Source organism: Protopterus annectens, chromosome 5.part0, assembly GCF_019279795.1.
Source record: "Protopterus annectens isolate FY-2018-M chromosome 5.part0, PAN1.0, whole genome shotgun sequence".
Taxonomy (NCBI): Eukaryota; Metazoa; Chordata; order Ceratodontiformes; family Protopteridae; genus Protopterus; species Protopterus annectens.
Window position 1 is genome coordinate 626,946,699 of NC_056735.1, and position 22,550 is coordinate 626,969,248.

Genomic DNA, 22,550 nt, shown 5'->3' on the forward strand with positions numbered 1-22,550 from the left:
GCTAATAAAGCAAAATTCCACTACATGCCATGCCTTGTCATTTTTCTCAACTCTTCATTGTAACATAAATTGTTTGGCCCGATGTTAGAAACACAGAGCTTGAAAACAAGCCTGACGTCCATAACATCCGGGTGACTGCAAGATATAATCAGTAACATTCAAACTCAGGGTGACTGCAAGATATAATAAATAACATTCAAACTAGAGTAAGAAGGTCATGCAGGCAAACCATATAGTAAAACCAAAGCAAGGCAATGCTAGCTTCTTCACGGTGTATTACCTTACCTTACCTGTAGTGGAGGCTCATTGGATTTATGCAAATAATGGTCATTCCGTGGATATTTTTTTACCAGTACAAGCCAGTCTTTTGAATGTTTTGCTGTTATGCTTTTTAAAATCCTCATGTTTGAGTAAAGCTTCAGTCCCTAACAGACATTTTCAACTGCCAAGGGTTTGCTTCCAGCCTGTAATTGTGAACTGAGAAATCCCATTGCAGATCATTGGCACTTTTTTTCACTACTCTGATTTCGGTATGACTTGGAATGTATGAGGGACTACAGAGCGACATTACATATTGGCACTTGGATAGTGTTCAGGACTACGACATCCATATGCTGTATTGTTAACCTAAACTGAGATAATGTTGGTGGTATTTGCAGGTTGGTTGGCTTTGTGGGAATCGGGAAGGGAAAGTGAAATTGGTTGAATACCTACTTTCCACTCCTGGGTAGGGGGATTAAGTTATGCTTCCTGTTGGGAGCCATTTGGAAGCTGTTTAGATGTCTAGCACATAGCAAGTGTGAACAAACTGACACACTGTATGTATGGGATCATGGGGTTGCATACTAGTATCACTGCACTGTCAGGAACATGGGATTTGGTTAAGCTATAACTGTGGTGTTGCCTCATAGGGCTCCTGGTTGCTAAGATACAAGGGGATCCATTCAGTATTTGGTTTTGTGGGGTATTGCCTTGAATTAAGGAAAATTAGTTTTATGAGGCAAGCTGACACCTGGAAGTCACTGATGGGAGTTGGCCAAAAGGCAGAAATAAGTAAATATAGTATATGTTTAGTTTATACTTTTAGAAAGTAAACACTTTCTATAATGTATGCAGACTTTGTTTCATTAAAATGATTATTTAGTATGTTTATATGTGGCAGAATGCTGTTACAAACTTAAAAGTATGGTTTTATGGTTAATCACCTATTCTTTTGAAATGCTTGGTTGTGAATTGCCGTTTTCTTATTTTTATGCTTTATTAGAAGTAGGATATTTTGAAAGAGATGAATGTGGGAACATTTTGATCTGCATCGTGCAAGTTATACATTTTTATTTTCATTTTCCAGTATAATTTCAGGAAATGCACAACTCTACACTCGTGTGCAAAACTGTTGTTCCAACATCTTAACTGTTTATGATCTTTGCTGGTTGCAGGTCCCGACTGAAAAATGAGTTGGCTAACAAGGACCAGCAAGGAGGAGGATCTAGATACATCATGGGTTCAGGTATTATTGATCTTGCTGTTTATTTGGTGAGTTATAATAAAACTCAGGAGTAAATCTAAGAAATGTGGAATAAGTATTGGAATGTGCAAACCACAGACCTCGTTTGTCATATGTCCCACTTGCATATATAGAGATTCTCTTTTGGAGAAATGCTTTTATGTTTACTTGCTTGGTCATGGAGAACTAAGAAAAAAATGTCATTGTTGAATGTTTGCATGCTTTGGGAGATAATGGCAACAACGTGAAAGGGAGTTAGAATAAGGAGGCAGAGGGAGTTGGTGGTGATTACAGGTATCCCTGTTTACAGAGAGTATGTATGAAGAAAGGAACTGGAGTTGAGGGCAGTGAGCATTAAAATATGAAATGTCTATTTCAAAATAGTTAAGGAGTTGTTTGCAAGTGCTAATGTAGTTGTGTGATGTACAAAACATTAGTAAACAGTGAAAATGAATGTATGTGTACATATATATATATATATATATATATATATATATATATATATATTTTTTTTTTCCCAAAACATAGTTGTAAGCCTTTTACTGTTTCCCTCTGCTTTTTGGTAGAGAACAACAAAATAAATAAGCATGCCTGTCAGAAAGAAACCCTAAGCTTGTAATAAGAAAGTTTTAGTAAGTTGTCCTGTAAACCTAGCGCTGTTGAATGTTTTGTATCCTTTGTTATTTTGGTATTTATTACATCTTCTTCCTCATGGAAACTGGATGGTTAATTTGGATCTCAAGGATATATAGTTGCAGAATGTGATTTTTCCGCATAGCTGGAGATTCCTTGTGTGTTTAGTAGACAAGAGTTCTGGGATCTTTTGCTATCAAAATCGCCACTAATTCCAAGGACAATCACAAAGCATTCTATACCTCTGTCAAGAATCATGATGGCAACACCCAGATCTGCTCTGGGTTACAGCACAAAGGCAAGAAAATTACAGAACCAACTGATATTGCCAACATCCTTGCAGATAGGTTCAGTGCTAACTTTACCCCCTCTCACCCCCTAAAGGGCCCATATCTATACAGGAAGCATGCAGATTCCCTGTAATCACAACTACGCAGGTAAAAGCTGCACTCTCTAAAGCCAAAAACACAGCATCCATGGGACCGGACAACATCCCAGGCTGCATTTTACACAAACTTCAGAATGAACTGGTTCCCCACTGGAGCACCATGTTCAATAATAGCCTCACATCAGGCTTTGTGCCCACTGAATGGCACACAGCAACAGTTATCCCACTCCACAAATGGGGAGCCACCACTGATCCCGGGAACAATCGACCTATTAGTCTGACGAGCCTGGTCTGCAAGGCCATGGAACGTATCGTCATGGAACTCATAAACAAAGACATTGGTAACCTCCAAACTCTAGATCCCACCCAGTTTGGGTTTGTGAAAGGCAGATCATGCCTCCTGAACCTGATCGACTTCTTTGAGGCAGTCACCAAAGCCGTAGATGAGGGTAAGGTGATTCACACAGCCTATCTTGACCTCGCCAAGGCTTTCGACACCATCCCCCATTCTGGAATTATAGCTAAACTAGGTATAAATCCCTACGTCACAAAATGGGTTGCCAATTGGCTCACTGACAGAACCCACACTGTAAAAGTTGCAGACTCCAAGTCTGACCTCAAAGCAGTGACAAGTGGAGTACCACAGGGTTCTGTCCTGGGACCTCTCCTGTTTGGTATCTACTTCTCTGAAGTACAGGCTAACACAGAAGGCCTCTGGCTAATGAAGTTTGCAGATGACTGCAAACTAGGAGCCATAGTCAAGTCCCCAAATGATGTGGACGTCCTACAAAAGGGCCTCGCTGAGACAGATGCCTGGTGTCCGAGCCATGGCCTCAAGCTCAGTGCCAAAAAGTGCAGGGTCATCTCCTTTGGTAAAAACTCTGTACCCATGAACTACCACATAGGCAGCAATCTACTTAACACCGAATGCTTGATAAGAGACCTTAGGACCCAGGTGGACAGTAGTCTCTCCTTTGATAGTCACATCGCCACAGTAGTCAGGAAGTCCTTCTATGTGGCACACCTCATCATAAAAGGGTTCTCATCCAGGAAAAAAAAGGTCATTGTTCCCCTCTGCTCGACACTCATTAGACCCATTAATAGAGTACAACGCCCGTTTTGGAATGTACCTCACAAGACATTTGCAGCAGCTGGAAAGGCCACAGAAGTACCTCACAAAGAGGATTACTGGCCTCAAACAAATGTCCTACACTGACAGTCTCAAAAAACTCCAGCTTTATTCCGTAGCATATTGCCTACACCGAGGTGATCTCTGCCTAACATATAAAGCTATGTCAAACCCAGAGCTGTTGGGCATGCTACACCTAAAGAAATCCCAATCCCTCCGAGCTACACGCTCTAGGGACCTAAACCTTGCCACCACAATAAACAGGACATGCTGGAGGGATCGATTCCTGTCCCAGAGACTTCCCATACTCTGGAACAGGCTACCAATCTATGTCAAGCAAAGTTCTTCATTAGCACTCTTCAAGAAAAATCTTGAGAAGTGGATAGGAAATAGGAAATACACCCCGCGATCACTTATGTGTCTCTGCTCGACAGTGGCACAGGAAAATAACTTTCTTGGGTGGCGTAAGCCAGGGAACCTTGTTGGCTAGGCTTACGTAGGCCCTTGGGCCATAAACCTACTTACCTACCTATGAACCTAATTTTCAGAGTTGTTAGACATGCACCTTTATTTGGGCTAGTTTTTCCATGCCCATTCAGAAACGCATGCAAGAGTAATCATTCCTTTCATAGATTTATTAGGTCTTGCATTCAACAAAAGTAAAGTTGGTGTCATCCGCTATCAGCAGAACCTGTTTTTATGGGCACAGTGATAGAGAGTTTTTCTAAATGCTCAGAAGATTTGCGCTATGTTGTCACATTTCTATTCAGCAGCAAACACCTTTTCTGAATTCAAAGTTCTTCTTTTGCCTTCTGAGTCACATGCCTGAAGATATGATGATGATGATAGGTAAGTGGCATTTTATGAGAAAATTTCAGCAGTACTTGAGAATTCTTTGGGAGCAAGTAGTCCTGTCCTTGGAAAGGGACAGCCTACTTTTTGCTACTGTCCTGGCAAAGTTAAGATGTTGGATGGATGCAGTTTAGTGGAGCAAAGAAGACATGCTGTTTCGATCCACACCTGTGCCATATTCTGCCCAAAGACATTTCGGACTATGACTGAGAAGCTCAGTTGATGGAGTAAAAGTGCATGGCTTTTAAGCTTCTTTCTGAGGCAAATTGTATGCAGATTTTAAAAATTTAGCTGTGGAAATGACTTTGACATTCTTTCAGAAATAGTCGGAAATAGTGAGTTGTTTAAATAGTTTACATCCCATTCTCCTGTTGTACTTTTAAACAAGCAAAGGGTAACCTGTTACAGTTTTTGCAACAAGATGGTAGTGTATGTTTGGAATTTATCCTTGAACATCTGGGCTTTATACTCCTGGTAGGGATCACTCTTGCGAGATTGTTGTAAGAGGTCCATTCCCTTTCTTTACAAAATTAAATACATTAACAATAAATTAACTGCCATTCAGTAGAAACTATTGCTTGTTTTGTACATATTAAAACCGTGGGATCAAATCTTTCCCCTTAGAGAGTATCCCATCCTTCGTAGGTCTGTGCTTGAGTACACTATCCTTTCCAATGGCAGTACTCCTTTTTCAACTACATTTCAGACATAATTGTTGTTTCATTTTTGAAAACAGTTAAATCTTACAGATAATACTGTACTAAGTTCCCTCCCCTTTTGCTTCCCAAGTGTGTGAAATGTATCTGTTATAGTCTTGCCACGGGCCTGAGAGTTCGTATTGTGATAAGGCAAAATTATATCAGCCGCCGCGCAGTACATCAGAGTTGCAAAAAAGCAACGGAGAAATCATTAACCATGCTGCTGTCATGATCATAGACATGCATCATGCACAAGCTCTCGGGACTGTTTTCTGATGTTTATGAACACAAAGGCTTGAGGATAGCCTTTCTAGCTGTTGTTATTATTTTTAGAAGTGCATCTAGTCTGAAAGCCTTTAAACTCTGCTGTGTTCCATAAAGATGAAATGTCATCCTTCGTGGAAATTCTTTCATGCCTTGGGTTATGTTGGATATTAGCTCACATTAGAAGATTCACGTGCCTCCCTGCTGCTCTTGTTCTCAGAATTTGAATAATATTGTGAATACCGTGGATCTTGATATTGGCCTTCAGTTCTAACATGAAAATCTGTAGCAAATCTGAGCAGATGTTTATATTTTAGTCCGAACAAGTTTAATGCAGTTTTAACTAAGACCTCTTTCAGGTTACATAGCCTTCTGCTGTGGCTCTGGTGAGAAACTGAATACAGAGCAGGTTAAAGCTTTTTTCTAGGTCTGCTGCTTTGGGTGCTCTCTCTAAATAAATTTAGGATGCTGACGTTTAGCTCCAATTCATTCTTTTAGTAAACAGCTGTTAAACTGTCGATAGTGACTACCAGGAAGAGTGAAAGAAATGAATACTATAGTGCAGTTGTTTAAGGTACTCTCCATGAAAGTAAATGGTTGACTTTTTTTTTTCTGCCTTCATTTCCCCTACCGTCCCCGCCTTCTATGCTTTACACTTCTGGTTTGTCATCTTTTATTTACTTTTTGTAAGTATCTGGAAATGTTGCTGCTTAGATATTGGAGTGATTATGTATAATTTTTGGCCTTGTCTTGGAGAGGAGGAAAATGGTGAGTTCTGTTTTTGTCAGGCTTGCCTGCTGTTTTTCACTTGGAAACATACTAGTATTTCTTTCAGTCTAGATTCGTATTTCACTCAAAATGCAGGTACATGTGATGAAGTAAGCTGGAGAACAAGTGAGAAATATGTCCCTTTCTCCTTTGTGAAGTTATCACTTAGGTGATTGCAGTGTTTAGGAAGCTTGCATTCTGATCAGTTTTATTTTTGACTGAAATGTCTTTGAGCAATTTGCTATGTATTGTGTTTGATTTTTAATCACTTGGCTTTGATTGAGGTGTGCCCAGTGCTGCATTCTGTTTGGCCTACAACCAATATTTTATAGAGAATTGCAGTTGGATCAGCTTTCATATTCGCAGTTCATATATTTCGATTAATATTTTTAAAAATCCTGATTTTTAAAACAATAAAGTTAGGTCTTTCTTTGTCATTTAAATTACACCAAATTTGATTTCCCCTTTTTTTAATTTTTATGCAAAATAGCACAATAATTGAAGCATATTTCTTTTTTTTGTTGTAAAGTTGTCTACATTTTAATTGTATTGGCTTTCTCTCTTTCTCTGAGAGGAGCTGGTACTTTTATTCTTCTGATACTTATGTTGTCCTAGAGTGCAGATGTAAATGGACTGGAACTAGGGTAGGGTGGGGGTGGGGGGGTTAAACATAATAAAAGAACGAGTGATAATATAAACTGACCCGTCCATATCTATCAATTTCAGTCCAGATTATGTCTGCTCAGCTGTTCTGTGTTGACATGGGTTCAAATGTAGTGTCGATGAGAGAGAGACTTCCTGCAACTTGTCAGTCAGAGTAGCACAGTGGAAAAGAATGTATCAATAATGAGACTTGTTGTAAGACTTAAATGGAAACTGCATCCTGAATATTTGAGTTAAGCTCTTAGCAATAGACCTGTACTTTGAACATACATACACAACTACTGTAGCATATGGTGGGTTTCTGAAGCATACACTTTTCAGAGACTTCACCTGTACTTTGAAAATGATGCAGTTGGAGTTTGGTAGGAGTTTGACAGTGTCATGGCTACCTGGAGCCAATATCAGATAAATCTGAGCTACTTTAAAATGGATCAATAGTAATTAAAACATGGTTCTTGCTCCCACTGGAGGGAACAATTTAAGAGGTTCCTTCCTCTTGGATATACACCAGGATATGATGGAATTATTCGACATCTAGGAAGCATTGGAGTTGACGCATCTTAAAATTTACCCATAACCTTGCATAGCACTTTCATTTTAAGACACATTTTGCATTTAGTTATTGGCTGTCGATTGAGAGCAGCAACAGGACACCTTGTCGTATCCCTTCCTTCAAAAGAGGCAATTAATAGAAAATTGCCTTTTTTCTCCAAGGTAGACATCTCTGGTAGTGGTATGTTTATGCATTGGGGGTGGAATGTGACTTCCTCAAATAGGAGGGTACATATGTATCCCCTGCACAAATGCTTGCATTGTTACACTTTTGTTAGATACTTTCAGTGGCTGTGGTCCAGGATGAATTGTTCCAGATGCCTAAGGACATGTAATGGAATTCCAAAAGGGTAGCAGGTGGTATCAACACTGCAGTATGAGTCAGTGTACACAGAATGTATAATAAGCTGCCAAAGGGGACTCCTGCATATTAATAAAGTTGTCACCACTGCTGTGTACTGTCCAGGAGTCTGCTGACACTTGATCCATATTCTGTCACCCACTGCTATGCTGTACATTGCAAAGGTAATTAAATGTGGAGAAACTCTGATTCTTATTAGTTGTGTAGGATATGGACACTCGATACATGGTGGCATTTAGTGTTCCAGAATGTGTGCATCTGTGAGCTGAGCACTGTACAGGGTACTTGTTAAACTTAATGGGAACAAGGTGCGTGTGCCTAGATAAATGTTATGATCGTATTCAGTATTTCTAATATAGTATTAATGTATGCGACATTTTATACTGGTATTTCTGTTGTGATGGGTAATATCTGCAAGGATATACTAACTGTCCATAACAACTGCTTAACTTGCACCAATCAGTGAGAAACATGTAAGCTGTCAAAGCTGTACTTTTCTGCTTCATGTGCATCTGCTGTATTCCATGGCAGTATATTGTACTGCTTCATGTATGCAGCTTCTCTTTACTGTGAAGGTATGCAGTAATGTTTGTCCACCCCAGGAAGTCCACATCATAAGTGTAACAAAAGTGTTATGTCCACCAGTGTCTGCAGATGTCTATAACCTATAGATACTGAGCCATATTGCATACATTGTGTGTGTGTGTGTGTGTGTGTGTGTGTGTGTGTGTGTGTGTGTGTGTGTGTGTGTGTGTGTATGTATATATATATATATATATATATATATATATATATATATATATATATATATGAGAGAGAGAGAGAGAGAGAGTCACCCTGATTCCTTGTACAAAATGGGTAAAAAGGATTTTGGATGGCTGGATATGTCTTTTTTATTTATGTTTTTTTATATAAATAGAGTTTATGTTTCTAAATCTGTGGCAGACTAGCATATAGGTATGTCTACCCAATGGAGAGGGAGATATGAGGTCACAGACTTCACAGATACACGTCTTAGTTTGTTGTAGAGGGAGTTAATACATTTTGATGTCAGGAAACCGTAATCTGTAATCTCATCTGTAATCTGTCAGGTTATACTTGCACTATAATTTTGCAGAAAATATTTACGGAATTGAACATTTTAATTACTTTCCTGGTTAACAAATGTAAAATAAATAAAATTAATGTCTCTGTTACCTCATTAGTTTGTTCACTGAAAAGTGAACTTTGTAATTGCCAACCTGCCTAAAAAGCTACAGAGTAGCACAATATCCTGTATACAGTGCATATTGTTTTGCAGTCTAGCCTGTTATGTCATAATGGGGATTTGTTGTTTGTCCACCTGGAGATGGATGAGCAGTCAGCCAAAATGCTTTGCATTAGGTGAGCTACTAGTCTTCCATGGGGAGCACAAGCACTGAACAGGATATTTTTGTGCCCTGCAGTGGGGTTTTGTACCATTCCAGGAAGAAGAATGAAAAATATTCAAGCTAAATCAGAGGTAAAGATTGCTTTGTCAGATGTAAGAAATCTCAGTAATTGAAGTGAATACTTTTTGGTGCTTCTTAGATAAAGTTGGTGTCTGTAACATTACCAAAACCTTGTTTAAAAACTCCAAACTGCTTCTGTAACAAATCCCAGGGTACACTTCCTTTCACTGCTATGCTAATTTGCATTGAAAAAGGTGGTGATGCTGTCTCAAGTGTAAAATAGCACTTAAAAGCTGAAATCCAAGAAAAAAAACTTGGGAGTATAAATTGATTTTGCAGTAAATAAGTAAATAATTTTATTTTGTTTAAATTTGTTAGCTGGGCTGAAGAACACTGATGTATAGAGGCCAATTTCAGTCTTGGCCAGAAGTAGAAAACAGACAACATAGTGAACTAAGAATAAAAATTGCCCAGCAACAGTAAAAAAAATAAGGGACAGAAATAATATTTACAAAAACCTATATGGTTACTGAGGTTTAATACTGAGATAATAGTTCAGCACTTTTATGTTAACAGTGAGACAAATAAAAATGGCCTAATTAATATCAGTGGTATTGAATATCTGCATTTAAAATGTATTGTTCAGGAATATGCATGCTGATTAGATAAAGTAGTTAGTGTACATTTTATAAATACTACCAGGCACTAGAAGTTCTAGTGGCTGTAGCAATATAAAAGCAATAGCTACAACTGTCGTATTCTTACACATCCAATCCTTAGATCAGTGGTAGAAAAACGCTGAGCTCACTCCCCAAAGAAAAGCACATCTAACTCAGCTGGGATATTGGTAGTCCACAAACGCATCATTATTTAGGAGGAGACAACCCCCCTGGTTAGCTTAGTTTGATCGCTTAGACTTTGCCCTCAATGCACCATCTTTGGGTAAATCCTGCATAACCCACAGCCAGTCATGGGTTATTGCTAAATAATACAAGAACCTAGTGCACATCATTTGTGTCCTGTACAAAACAAGAGAATCTTGTAGCATAACGTCTGAATCTAAAATGTGTATAATTACAATTCTCATAAGAATTTGTAAACTACGCAGTATCAAATAAATATATCCAAATAATAATTAGCTTTGCTAATTTCTTTGCTATTTAAAACACTTTGCAAAACTTGTATGAAATCCACTCACTGGTAGCAGCATATTAGATCTTATTTTGACAAATGTAAGATATTTCTGCTTCATGTCCATTGTTACACCCTGTAGAATAAGAAAACAGCTCATGATAGTATCTTTAAAGTATAAAATCAAATTCATCCTTTGTAAACTTTACCGGTGTAAGCTCTGATGCAGTAAATGGTGCATTTATGGTAAATTATTGAGATGCTGTGCTCAGTAATCCAAATCTGCTTGAGTTACCATTAGCATATTCTTTGGTATTAGCGTCTTTGGTTATGAATCTATTTAATAAGAACATATTTAATAAGATATAAATATATAGATAAATTCAACAAAAATAAAAAAAAGATGTAGCACAGACGGAAGTGCTACTTCATTTTCAAAAGTTATCTAGGTTTAAAAACTAGTTTAGATTAAATAGTATAGGAGCTATTATTTTATCAGAGAGTTTTGATTTGATGCATACTCAGTTTCAAAGCTTGACAGCAATACTAAGATATGTTTTAATTGCACCAGAAAACTGAAATGGAGTAATTGGTAATGTAAGGTGTTATTTTTTTAGTGAAGTGATCCATCCTCTGAACAGGGTAAACATAATTGCATAAAATGTCTGGAAGACTATATATCAGAGTATTGTAGACACAATGGGAGATTCTTTGTACAACCACAGGTCTGATAACTGCTCTTACACATGCAGTTAAAAACTTAAGCTCCAGGGGACCAGACAGCATAAATGGTGGTGGTCTGTTTAGAACTTGGAAATGGCTAATTAAACCCCTCTGAAAGCATTAGTATGTGAGCATTTTCCTTGTATTTGTTTGGCATAATGTAGTAGTACTAGATCATGGAGGGGTGGGAGATCATTACCAGGCAATGTTAGCCCATCAGTTTTATCGGCATTCATTGTGAAACGGAGGAGGATCATAATAGAACTTAATAAAAATGACAGAGGCTCCAACTTCTGTTAAATAGAGACCAGTATGGATTTGTTAAGAGAGGTCTTGTCTTTGCATCTTGTAGCACTGAAGTACTGGGAAGCACTTGATGGACTCTCTTTGCATGTTGCTTATTTTGAGCTTGCTTAGGCATTTTACAAAAGTCATTATAAGCTACAAGAAAAACCTACCCAAGCTAGAGTTTTCACTGTGTAATACCTTGAACCTTTTGTAATAGATGCCCATGGGGTGTATGAAAATGACTCCTAAATACTTCAGTTATAAGGCTTCTGTATGTCCATGACTTTTTACTTTTACTTTTTAAATCTTTGTGGAAACTTTCAGGCCAGTAAATCTAAATCCCACTAGCTGTGGACATGCATGTTTCTGCCTTCTTATGACCTTGTCAGCACAGCATAAGTGGACTGTTTGGCTGTACTTCAGAAACTCATGATCTTTACTCCCAACTGATGTTCATAACCATTAAGATGTCTGCAAAATATCCCAGCTAACATCCAAAACCAAAAAGTAAAAAGGTCACACAAAGAAACCAGTTAGTAAAAACTACAAGAAAAACCTAGTCAAGCTAGAGTTTTCACTGTATGATACCTTAAACCTCCTGTAATAGAGGCCTATGGGATCTATGCTTGGATATCCTGGCTATGCACATCAGCTTTCAGAAGGAGCCGCCATTGATTTCACTTAGATGTTGAAAAATATTCCTTACCATTTTACTTGCACTAATTGCATATGCACTGAAGGCATTTAAAATAGATGTATTAAAATTTATTTTGATTGCATACTTTTTATTTAAATCATTTATTGCGGTTTTATGGAAAAAGTACAAAAAGAATGTTCTCTCTTGTGCATCTTTGTTGATTTTTAAGGTCAAAAGTAGCAAAAAAATTTTTCACCAGGAATGACTTTTATTAAAGAATGTTTACTGTCTAACTTGGCACAAACATATATCATGTGTTAACAGGAGAAACCTTTACGGAGGTCCAGCATCGTCTCTTGAAAGAAAAAGAGATGAAGATCAAAAGTGCTTTAGAGAAATTAAGGCAGAAACGTACTTTACTCCGAGCACAGCGTACAAGACGAGAATTTCCTGTGATATCAGTGGTAGGATACACAAACTGTGGTAAGAATGAGCAGTTTGTTTCATGTGTGACCTGAAAGAGTTATTTATGTATGAGGCATGTTTTCAAATAAGTGCAGAGTTAGTTGCTTTATTTTTCTCTTGGACTGATTTATATATGCAGTAGCTGAGTATCATTTGGTGTATGCTGGGGCTGCATACATCATTCATTCATTCATTAATATTTGTGTACATGTCTGTTAAAACAGAAGTGCAGTTGTATATTGCAGTAATCCCTAATGTTGTGTGTGAGGATACCCCATGCACATTGTATATGTGCCATGCAACCAGGAGAGGTGTTCAACAGTTCTGAAGCAGGCCTTCCAGTCCTGTTGAGCCTTATCTTTTGCTGTAAAAGAAAGAAGAAAAAAACTTGATATACTGCTGACCTGTGAAAAGAAGCACAGTAGAAACTGTTAACAGGTGAGAGATAGTTCCTGCTTGCTGAGTTCACTGCTCGCTTGGAGGAAATATTGTTTTTTGTCACTAGAATCTTCAGATGACATAGAAACACTGGTTGTAGATAGAGTTGCTTGCCCACTTATTTTATAGTGCTGTATCTTACTGAACCTCATAACACATTTTAAATGAATTATACTATACTTGTTATACTTTCCCAGAAGCATCTGTTATCATTGTAATACAGAAGGTTCTAGAAACACTTCGAATGTCAGTCCAAAAGGAGAGTAAAGTAACAGTAAAGCAGATGTTCTTCATGTTTCACTGTTGCAGTCATTACATTTGGGTTATCTGTTTGCAGGTAGCCCTAAGCTGGCCTCATTATCAAAGTCTTGGATCCTGCGTCGTTTGCTGTCTCTTCTTCCATGATGTCAGGTAGTCAGGGGTATAAAGCATGCAACCGATGCCATTACATCAGTCTTTCTTGCCGTGTGGTGCCCAAAGCAGAAGCAGTTCACAAGTGCCGGTTGGCAGACTCCTGAAATTTTCGTTTTCGAGTTTTAGAACCAAAGTCTTCTAAAAAGCTAAGTACCCCATTGGGGATCCTTTTTCTTCCTCTAAACCAATGTCAGTAAAAGTTAACAATTTTATTTCTTGCTTAAAGCAAATACCTCATAAAGATTTTCATTCGTACTGCATTCCTTGCTTAGGCCCAGACCACGATGTCCCTCTCTGTCGGTTTTGTGCCATATTCAATCCTTGTACTATTTATCGTCTGTTTATTTTCGCATCAAACTATTTCGGTACTTGGTTCAATTATCCAGAAATGGCTTTGATAAGCCATCCGACTACTGACATTCCGAAAAAACTTAAAGATAAACTCAGAGACAGACCGCATAGGTCCAAAGCTGCCGCCGATGCTTCTGTTAAGCTAGACGCCAGTTCGCCGGTACTCATTGAGACGCTTTTGCAGCCCCTGATACCTGCTACTTCAGATTTGTAGGCCTCTACTGTGACCCATTCGGAGTCCGGTATGCCGCAAGATGCTTCTTCGACTATGGAACCTGCGGATGTCTCTACCTTGGATGGGTCTGGAGCCACTGTGCAGGTACTGGCTTTTGAGGGTGTATTCAGGCCTACTGACTTGCATACCAAACAGACGCCATCTTCTTCTTCAAGGCCTAGGACTCTATCCACGCCTAGAAAACTGACATCCAAACCACATGGTCAGGCCCATGTGCCTAAAAACCAAATGATAAGAATGGGTGAAGACCTTATTACTGTAATAAGGGGAAGCCACCCTTCTCCCTTTGAGACCTAAAACCGATTTTCCTTCTGATCAGGATTCTGAAATTTCTGTTTCTTCTGATGACTAGGGTTTGCCCTTATCTATCTATGAGGATTCTGATGCAGAGACTCCATTCCATCTGCTTCTCCTCCAGAAGATTTCTCTTTTGGTGAAACTTTGCACACTCTTAGGGAGCATTTCCACTGGGAAAGCCAGGATTACTTTGACTCCAAAAAGAGGCTTAGGGAATTCTTACTCCTGCCTCAACACAGGCCTTTAGCTATCCCCCCTGTACTGGACATTGTAGATGATGCCTTCTTGGAATCTAGCCTGGTCCCAGACACCTTACCTCCGGCTCCCAGGAAACCTGACAGGTAGTACAGAGTACCTGATTCTCACAAGTTCCTCTTTAAGAATCCTACTATGGACCCAGAGACAATTTCACAGGGACCCAAAGGCATTAAGGCTACTACTGCCAAAAATCCTACCCCCGCTGATAGAGATTCCAGGGCTGTGGACAGATGGGATAAGAAGGTATACACTTCTGCTACTTTGGCCATTAGGGCCTTAAACTGCCAGTTTCATATGTTGAAGTACCGGCAACATCTTACTTACTTAAACAGAAACTGATGTTGATTCCTGACTGTGCTGAAAATTAAGGATTACAGGATTTAATGCATTCTGCTGAACAAGTTCATAAGTAGGTCCTAGGCTATCTGCCCGAGGGCATTTATAAGCTTAGCCAGAGTGTGTCTGCTTTCACCGCCCCATTGATTAATTAACTGAGCCACTGTCAAGAATAGCCAATGAAGTGATCCCAGGGGTGTATTTTCGGTTACCCATGCACTCGTCAAGGTTTCTCTTGAAGAGTGTTAGTGAGCCGGCTCTGCCTAATGTAGTTAGGAATTTTGTTCCAGCACATGTGGAGTCTCTGTGACAGGAATCTATCCAAAGCGTGGGGAGTCTCTGTGACAGGAATCTATCCCTCCAGTATGTTCTATTTATTGTTGTGGTGAGGTTTAACTCACTAGAGCGCGTGGCTCGCAGTGACTTGGATTTCTTTAGTTGGAGCATATCCATCAGTTCTGAGTTGGACATGGCTTTGGAAGTCAGGCAGAGATCACCTCTGAGTAAGCGATATGCCACTGAGTAAAGCCGGAGTTCTTCCAGTTGGGCTGCATAGGACGTATGTTTGAAGCCAGTAATCCTCTTGGTGTGGTACTTTTGTGGTTTTTCCAGCTGTTAGAAGTGTCTTGTGAGGTACATCCCAAATGGGGCATTGTACTCTATGATGGGTCTGATGAGTGACAAGTAGAGGGGCACTATAACCTCTTTATTTCTAGATGCAAACCCTTTAGTAATTAGATGGGCTACATAGAAGGATTTCCTAACTACTTTGGCAATATGATTGTCAAAGGAGAGATTACTATCTACCTGGGTCCCGAGATCTCTTATTACCTCTTCTGTATTAAGGGGGCTGCCACCTATGTTGTAATTCATGGGTGTATTGTTTTTCCCAAACGGGATGACTATGCATTTTTTGGCATTTAGCTTGAGACCATGACTTTGACACCAGGTGCCTGTCTCAGTAAAGCCCTTTTGGAGAATGTCCGTGTCAGCCGGAGAGTCAGTTGTGGCTCTGAGTTTGCAGTCATCGGCAAACTTGGGTAGCCATAGTCCTCCTGTGTTTGCCTGTACTTCTGAGAAGTATATGCGAACAGTAGGGGTCCCAGGACCGAGCCTTGTGGGACACCACTTGTGATAGGTTTAGAGTCGAACCTGGAGCCCGCTATTCTTACCGTGTGAGTTCTGTCTGCCAGTTGGCAACCCATCTCGTGACATAGGGGTTTATGTTCAGGCTGGTGAGTTTTTCTATAATTCCCGAGTGGGGAATGGTGTCAAAAGCCCTGGCAAGGTCAAGTTAGGCTGTGTGAACCACCTTCCCCTCATCTATGGCCTTGGTGACTGTCTCGAAGAAATCAACCAGGTGTAGTAGGCATGATCTGTCCTTAAGAAAGCTGAACTGGGTCAGGTCAAGTGTTTGGTGGTTCCCAGTGTCTTTGTTAATGAGTTCCATGATGATGCGCTACATAGCCTTGTAGACTAGGCTAGTTAATCTTATGGGGCGATAGTTACCAGGATCAGTTGTGGCCCCTCCTTTGTGGAGCGGAATAACCATTGCTGTGCGCCATTCTATGGGCATGTAGTCTGTGGAGAGGTTGAACAGTGTGTTTAGGTGGGGGGTTAGTTCATTCTGTAGTTCGTGCAAGATGCAGCCTGGGACACCATCTGGACCCATTGACGCTGTGCTTTTGGCTTTTGAAAGGACTGTTTTCACCTGTGTGTCTGATTTCTGGGACACTACACTTTTCCGATATTGTTGTGGACCCTTTTGGGGTGTGAGAGGGGGGTGAAGTTTGCACTGAATCTATCTGCCAGGATGTTGGCAATATCAGTAGGTTCAGTTTATTTTGTGCTATTTTGTATTAGCTCAGAGCTTATCTGCGAGTTGCCACTTAGATTCTTGACATAGCTAAATAAGGCTTTGTGGTTATCTTTCGAATCCTTGGCTATTTTTCTTTCAAAGTTAGCTTTGGATGATTTTATGAGGGACTTTTGTTTCTTACTGATACTGATCAGGGATGTCTTTCCTTCTTGGTATTTGCATTTTTTCTGAACTAATTTCCTCATTGTATTGTATAGCCTGTTTATGGCAGGGGACCATCAGACTGTTTCCTTCTCTTAGGGGAGTGAGTCTTGGTTTTGATAGGGATGGCACGATCCGTGCATCCTAGTAGGTGCTCATAGAGTGCATTTGTAAAGGTTCCTGCATCTTGGACACTGTTGTCCTTTAGCGTGGGGGCTGTGAAACTTACCGCCTCTGTCTTAAGTAAGGTGAAGTTTGCTATAGAAAAGTTTTTCACTGTGGTTTCCTTAGTTGGGGGTGGTGGTGTGGTGTGGACATCCAGAGTGATTAGTTTATGGTATGATCTAACCAGTGATGGGTTGACCTCCGGTGTGGAACACCTGTCGCCGATGTTGGTGATGACCAGGTCCAGTATGTTTTCACCTCTGGTAGGGGAGTTTACCAGCTGATCCAGGCCATTTGAAATGATAAATTCCAGGAAGCGCTGGACCTGGGAGTTTGTACTTGAGTAGTTTTTCCAGTTAACGGTAGAGTAATTGAAATCGCTCAATATCAGGGTGTTCGGTAGGACCTTCATGTTTTGCAGTGTCTCCAGAAAGGCGGAGTGGTGGTCCTGGGTCAGTCATGGAGGGTGATCTGTAGCAGGTCACAATTTGCATTGCAGATTTGCCCGATGTTAGTTGCACATGGATGATCTCAGAGGTATCATGCTGTGCCACTTACCTGGAGGTGTAGGTATCCTTGATGAATATGGATACACCCCCTCCTTTTGTGTTTCGGTCCATGTTCTGTGGCTGAAATGTGTGGTATGAGTTGTAGCCCAGTAGTGCTGGGGTGCTCTGTGGAGCCTTGAACCGGGTTTCAGTTACTGCACAGATGTCTATGTTCTCCATACTGAGGAGTGCTTTGAGCGCGTGCATTTTGAGATTTAAACTCCTGGATTTGAGTAGCATAACCCTCATTTTTTATTTGTGCTGTTTATGATGGTGAGTTTGAATTTTGAGCCTTGCCTAAAAAAGGCACTATGGGGGCAGCAAGAACCTTGGCCAGTATTCGAAAGCCTAGGGGTGACAGGTGCAAGCCGTCTCTTGCGAAGCAATGAGGTATGTCGAGCATGTCGTCCCAGGCTGTGACAGACACTGGATCTCCTTTGAATGACACCAGAAGCTTAGCCAATTGTTGAAATTGATCATTTTTTCTTTATACTGCGGTATCATTCTTGGTGAGGACAGGATGCTACTCAGGGTCAGGGTCATGGTCTCAAGCTAAATGACAAAAAATGCATAGTCATCCCGTTTGGGAAAAACAATACACCCATGAATTACCACCTGGGCTACATGATCAGAAAGCTCTTTCATGTCTCTTTTCATGTAGTCCAGGGAGGTACATCTCAGGTCATTCACACCAACATGAACAATGACAGAGTCATATTTGTACTTGTTCTGGAGTGACCTGAGTGCTTGTATTATGTGGCAGATTCTGGCTCTCGACAGGCAGCTAACAGTAACCTTCTCCTTGTCCAGCCTAGTGAGTGGGAAGTCAGTGTGCCTGACTATAGAGTTGCCTATTACTAGTGTGTTAGGTATGTTATTTCGCCTTAAGGGCTGTGATTGTGCGGCACACTGATTTTGTGTTTTATGTGTTGTCTGGTTTGTGACTGGAGGGGCAGGTTTTTTTGGTGTCTGCTTTGGAGGTCTCTGATGCTTTTGCAGGTTTTTATTTAGAGCCTCCGAGTAAGATTCTGTGTATTTATGGGTATTTTTTGCCAATGCTGGTTTAGTATGTCTATGTGAGGCTGGAGGTGTGGTGCAAGCCTGTTCCAGTCTTGGGTGGAAAGAGCATAGCCTCCACTTAGCTATATAATTGCATGTCTCGCATATGTTAATGTTTTGTGGTAGGAGGGAGAGGGTTGTCTGTGTACATGAGGCAGTTGTAACATTGCCTCAGGATACCCAGGTTCACCAGCTGGACTGGAGAGTATACCTGAAATTGCCCTTTGTTCATGCCTGAATAGTAGGGTGAGCTGCTTAGTTGCTTGGTTGGTGAGGAGTGAATAATGAGCCTTGCCCTGCTGGGCAATCAAGTGTCGGGGTATATTAGTGCTTGCTATTAAGTCTGAGCAAGTGCTGGACTGTAGGATGCTTTTTAAGTGCTTAGGTTGAGAGTTTGACTACTTTCAAGGGAAAAACTGAAGAAGAGATTTGGTGGAGCCGGGAATAATTTAGCCCTAGCTAACTGGTACTGCCCAGACGTACAAAACCATGCAAACGTGGTTTTTACAGCAGGGAAATGAGAGAGAGAGAGAAATTAGCCCAAAATGGCCTATAAACTACTAACTTCTGGGCTGGAACCACTCCTCCAGGGAAAGATGGCTGCTCAAAGCTCCCTCTCTCACAGGTGAACAGAGAAACCTCCTTCTATCCAAGTATAAGGTATGGGCAACTCAGAAACTTGTAACACAGTCCTGAATTCAGCACTAGCCTGAAAACTAGACTATACTAGCTTAGAAAGGTGGGAAGCAAGGAAAAATATTTTGGTAAACATACTTTGCAATGTGGCTTTGACTCCTTAAAGGCATCTTTTAGGGCTGCTGTTACTGGGTCTTTTCTTAGAAGGAATGCTTGGCTTAAGGAGCAATCTCTGCCAGATCATGTTAAAGCCAAATTACTGGATGCTCCCTTAAACCAAGACCGCCTGTTTGGTGAGAAAGCAGAAGGAGTTCTTAAAAATATGGAGGAAAAAGCTAAATCTATGCAAACTATTAAAGATTTCTTGCAAGTACAGCCTCCCAGATTTAGTAGGCATTGGCCTTCTAAGAATTGGTCCTTTCTTGTCTCTTCCAGGCCTTCTCAGTCCAACTCCAGGAACAGCAGACCATGTAGGCCACAGTCTCAAGGTACTCCCAGGCCTAAGCAGTGGGAGGCTCCCACTTCCAAAGCTGGAAGTAGTAAGACATCCCCTATGGTAAACTGTCACAATGACTTAACCTTAAACCTTCCAAGCCCTGCTCATCTGACCACACCTTTAGGGGGAAAGATCACCCTGCATGCAAAAAACTGGGAACTCATTACCCAAGACAAATGGGTTTTAAATATTGTTTCCCAAGGATGCAGATTCCACTTCCACACCTTACCAACCCCAAAGGGTTGCCCAGACCTACCCCCAAAATCAGTGGGCAGAGGCTCAACAGCAGGTCCTCTCTCTTCTAAGTATCAGGGCTATTCAACCTGTCCCAGCAGAAGAATGGGGACAAGGTTTTCACTCCAGGCTTTACCTGGTAACCAGAAAAGACAACTCCTGGCGTCCTATCCTGTACCTTTCTATCCTAAACACCTTTTTCGTAATTCCAAAATTCAAAATGCTAACTCTTCATCAGCTGCTTCCCATGCTGGGCCCAAATGCCTGGTTGGCAACATTGGATTTAAAGGAAGCTTACCTGCACATCCCAATAAGGGATTCTTACAGAAAATACCAATGCTTCAGAGCAGACTACATGCACTATCAGTTCTATACATTGTCCTTTGGCTTATCAACTGCATCTAGGGTATTCACGAAATGCCTAGCTCCAGTCATTGAATTTTGCAGGCAAAGAAATACTCAAATATACCCATACTTGGTCGATTGTCCAATTCAGGCAGAAAGCCAGGACATACTATTAAATCATCTGGCGTTTGTAAAGAAATTTCTAACCTCATTGGGGTACTGCATAACCAAAAAAAAAATCTCATCTAGTACCCTGCCAACAAATTGTATTCCTGGGACCAAGCTTGAACACAACTTCCCAGGTGGTCTACCTCACGATAGAGAAACAACTTTATCTGACAGCCTTCTTCAAATTACTGGCCACAAAGACCCAGTTAACTGCAAGGAAAATATTGCAAGCTCTGGGAATCATGGCCTCTTGCATTATATTAATTCCATATGCAAGACTGCATATGAGGAAACTACAACGGTATCTAAAAACCCTATGGTGTCAACATTCTCAGGACCTGGAAGCGGTGATTCTTATCATCCCTTGTATAAAGACAGAATTCCTTTGGTGGGCAGAGGCCTGCTACCTCAACAAGGGACTGCTATTCACTCTACCCCCTGCCGCCCAAACCCTAACAACAGACGCATCAGACTATGCATGGGGGGCTTACTTGGCAGGGCAATGCATTCATGGCAAATGGGACCAGTATCAAATGCACCTGCATATCAATCAGAAAGAAATGTTAGCTGTACAGAATGCTCTGACGGCCTTCAAGGACCACATCCTTCCAGGGCAATTATTGGTAAAAACAGACACCACTGTTATGTGGTACATAAACAAGCAGGGGGGAACCCACTCATGCCCTCTCTGCAGACTAGCCATGGCTCTGTGGAACACAGCTTTGAGCTACCAAGTGCACCTACAGATTCTATTCCTGCCAGGCAAGCTAAACTCACTGGCAGATGACCTAAGCAGAAATCTCATGGACCCACACGAGTGGAAACTGGATCCAAAGATATTCAACATGTTGAGAAACAAATGGGGGAGCCCAGAGATAGACCTGTTTGCCTCCCCTCAGAACTACCAATTGGACAAATTCTGCACAAGGACTCCCCACAGAGAAGCTTGGAAAGTGGATGCCCTGTCCTTCACCTGGGAAAACCTCTCAGTTTATGCCTTTCCCCCTCTGCCTCTCCTCTCCAAAGTTCTGCTAAAGATCAAACAGGACAAACCAAGGACAATACTGATTGTACCAGACTGGCCACACCAACACTGGTACCCCCTCTTGCGCAGTATGCCACTGCTGGAGCCATGGCACCTGCCTCCGACCCCTTCTGTCCTGTCCCAGCAGGAGGGCCAGATACTGCACCCACAGCGTCAAAGCCTGAACCTTTGTAGCCTGGCAAATTACCTGAGCTCTCCATTACCATCCCTTAGTAAGCAAGTACTGGATGTCATTCTGGAGGCAAGGAAGCCTAGTACTTGAAAATCCTATGCTGAAAAGTGGAAAAGATTCTGTTCCTGGAGCCAAACTCAGGGGATGGGCACAACAGTGCCCAGTTTACTTCATATTCTTCAATACTTAACAGAGATGCTTCACAAGGGCCTTTCCTTCTCTTCTATTAAAATTCATGCCTCTGCTATTTCAGCACATTATAATACGGAACCACCCCTCTTCTCTCACCCACTGATAAAGCAATTCCTCAGAGGGGCAAAAAATAAAGACCACCCAGGAGAGCCAATACTCCAGCCTGGGACCTTAACCTTGTATTGGAAAAGCTCACTCTACCTCCCTTTGAGCCAGCTGCAACTACAGAGTTGAAATTCCTTTCTTGAAAACAGCCTTCCTTCTAGTCATCACTTCACCAAAAAGAGTGTCTGAATTACAGGCCCTCATGGCAGTGGAGCCCTTCATCATCTTCCATGCAGACAGGGTTCAGGACCAATCCTTTATTTATGCCCAAGGTGGTATTCAGTGTGGCCCTTAATCAGTCCATTCATTTGCCAGCCTTCTTTTCTAATCCACAGAACAAAGGAGAATGAATACTGCACTCTTTGGACATGCACAGACAACTAAGATTTTATTTGGACAGGACTAAGCCTTTCAGAAAAACTGAACAGCTGCTAGTTGCCTTTGCTGCAGGGGCAGAAGGAAAGGCCATTTCAAAGCAAACCATTTCTAAATGGATAGGCCATTGCATTCATTTCTGCTATACTTCACAAACGGGGAACCAAGGAAAACC

At 41.0% G+C, this 22,550-nt stretch overlaps 1 protein-coding gene across 1 annotated transcript in view; it reads left to right on the forward strand.

The window, feature by feature from the left end:
- The window catches only part of GTPBP6 (GTP binding protein 6 (putative)), a 668,350-nt gene that overhangs the window by 118,120 nt on the left and 527,680 nt on the right, over positions 1-22,550 (forward strand). Inside the window, exons 5-6 of the mRNA XM_044072466.1 lie at positions 1,437-1,507; positions 12,346-12,504. Of these exons, the coding sequence (XP_043928401.1) occupies positions 1,437-1,507; positions 12,346-12,504 (230 nt within the window). The remainder of the gene's footprint in view (positions 1-1,436; positions 1,508-12,345; positions 12,505-22,550) is intronic.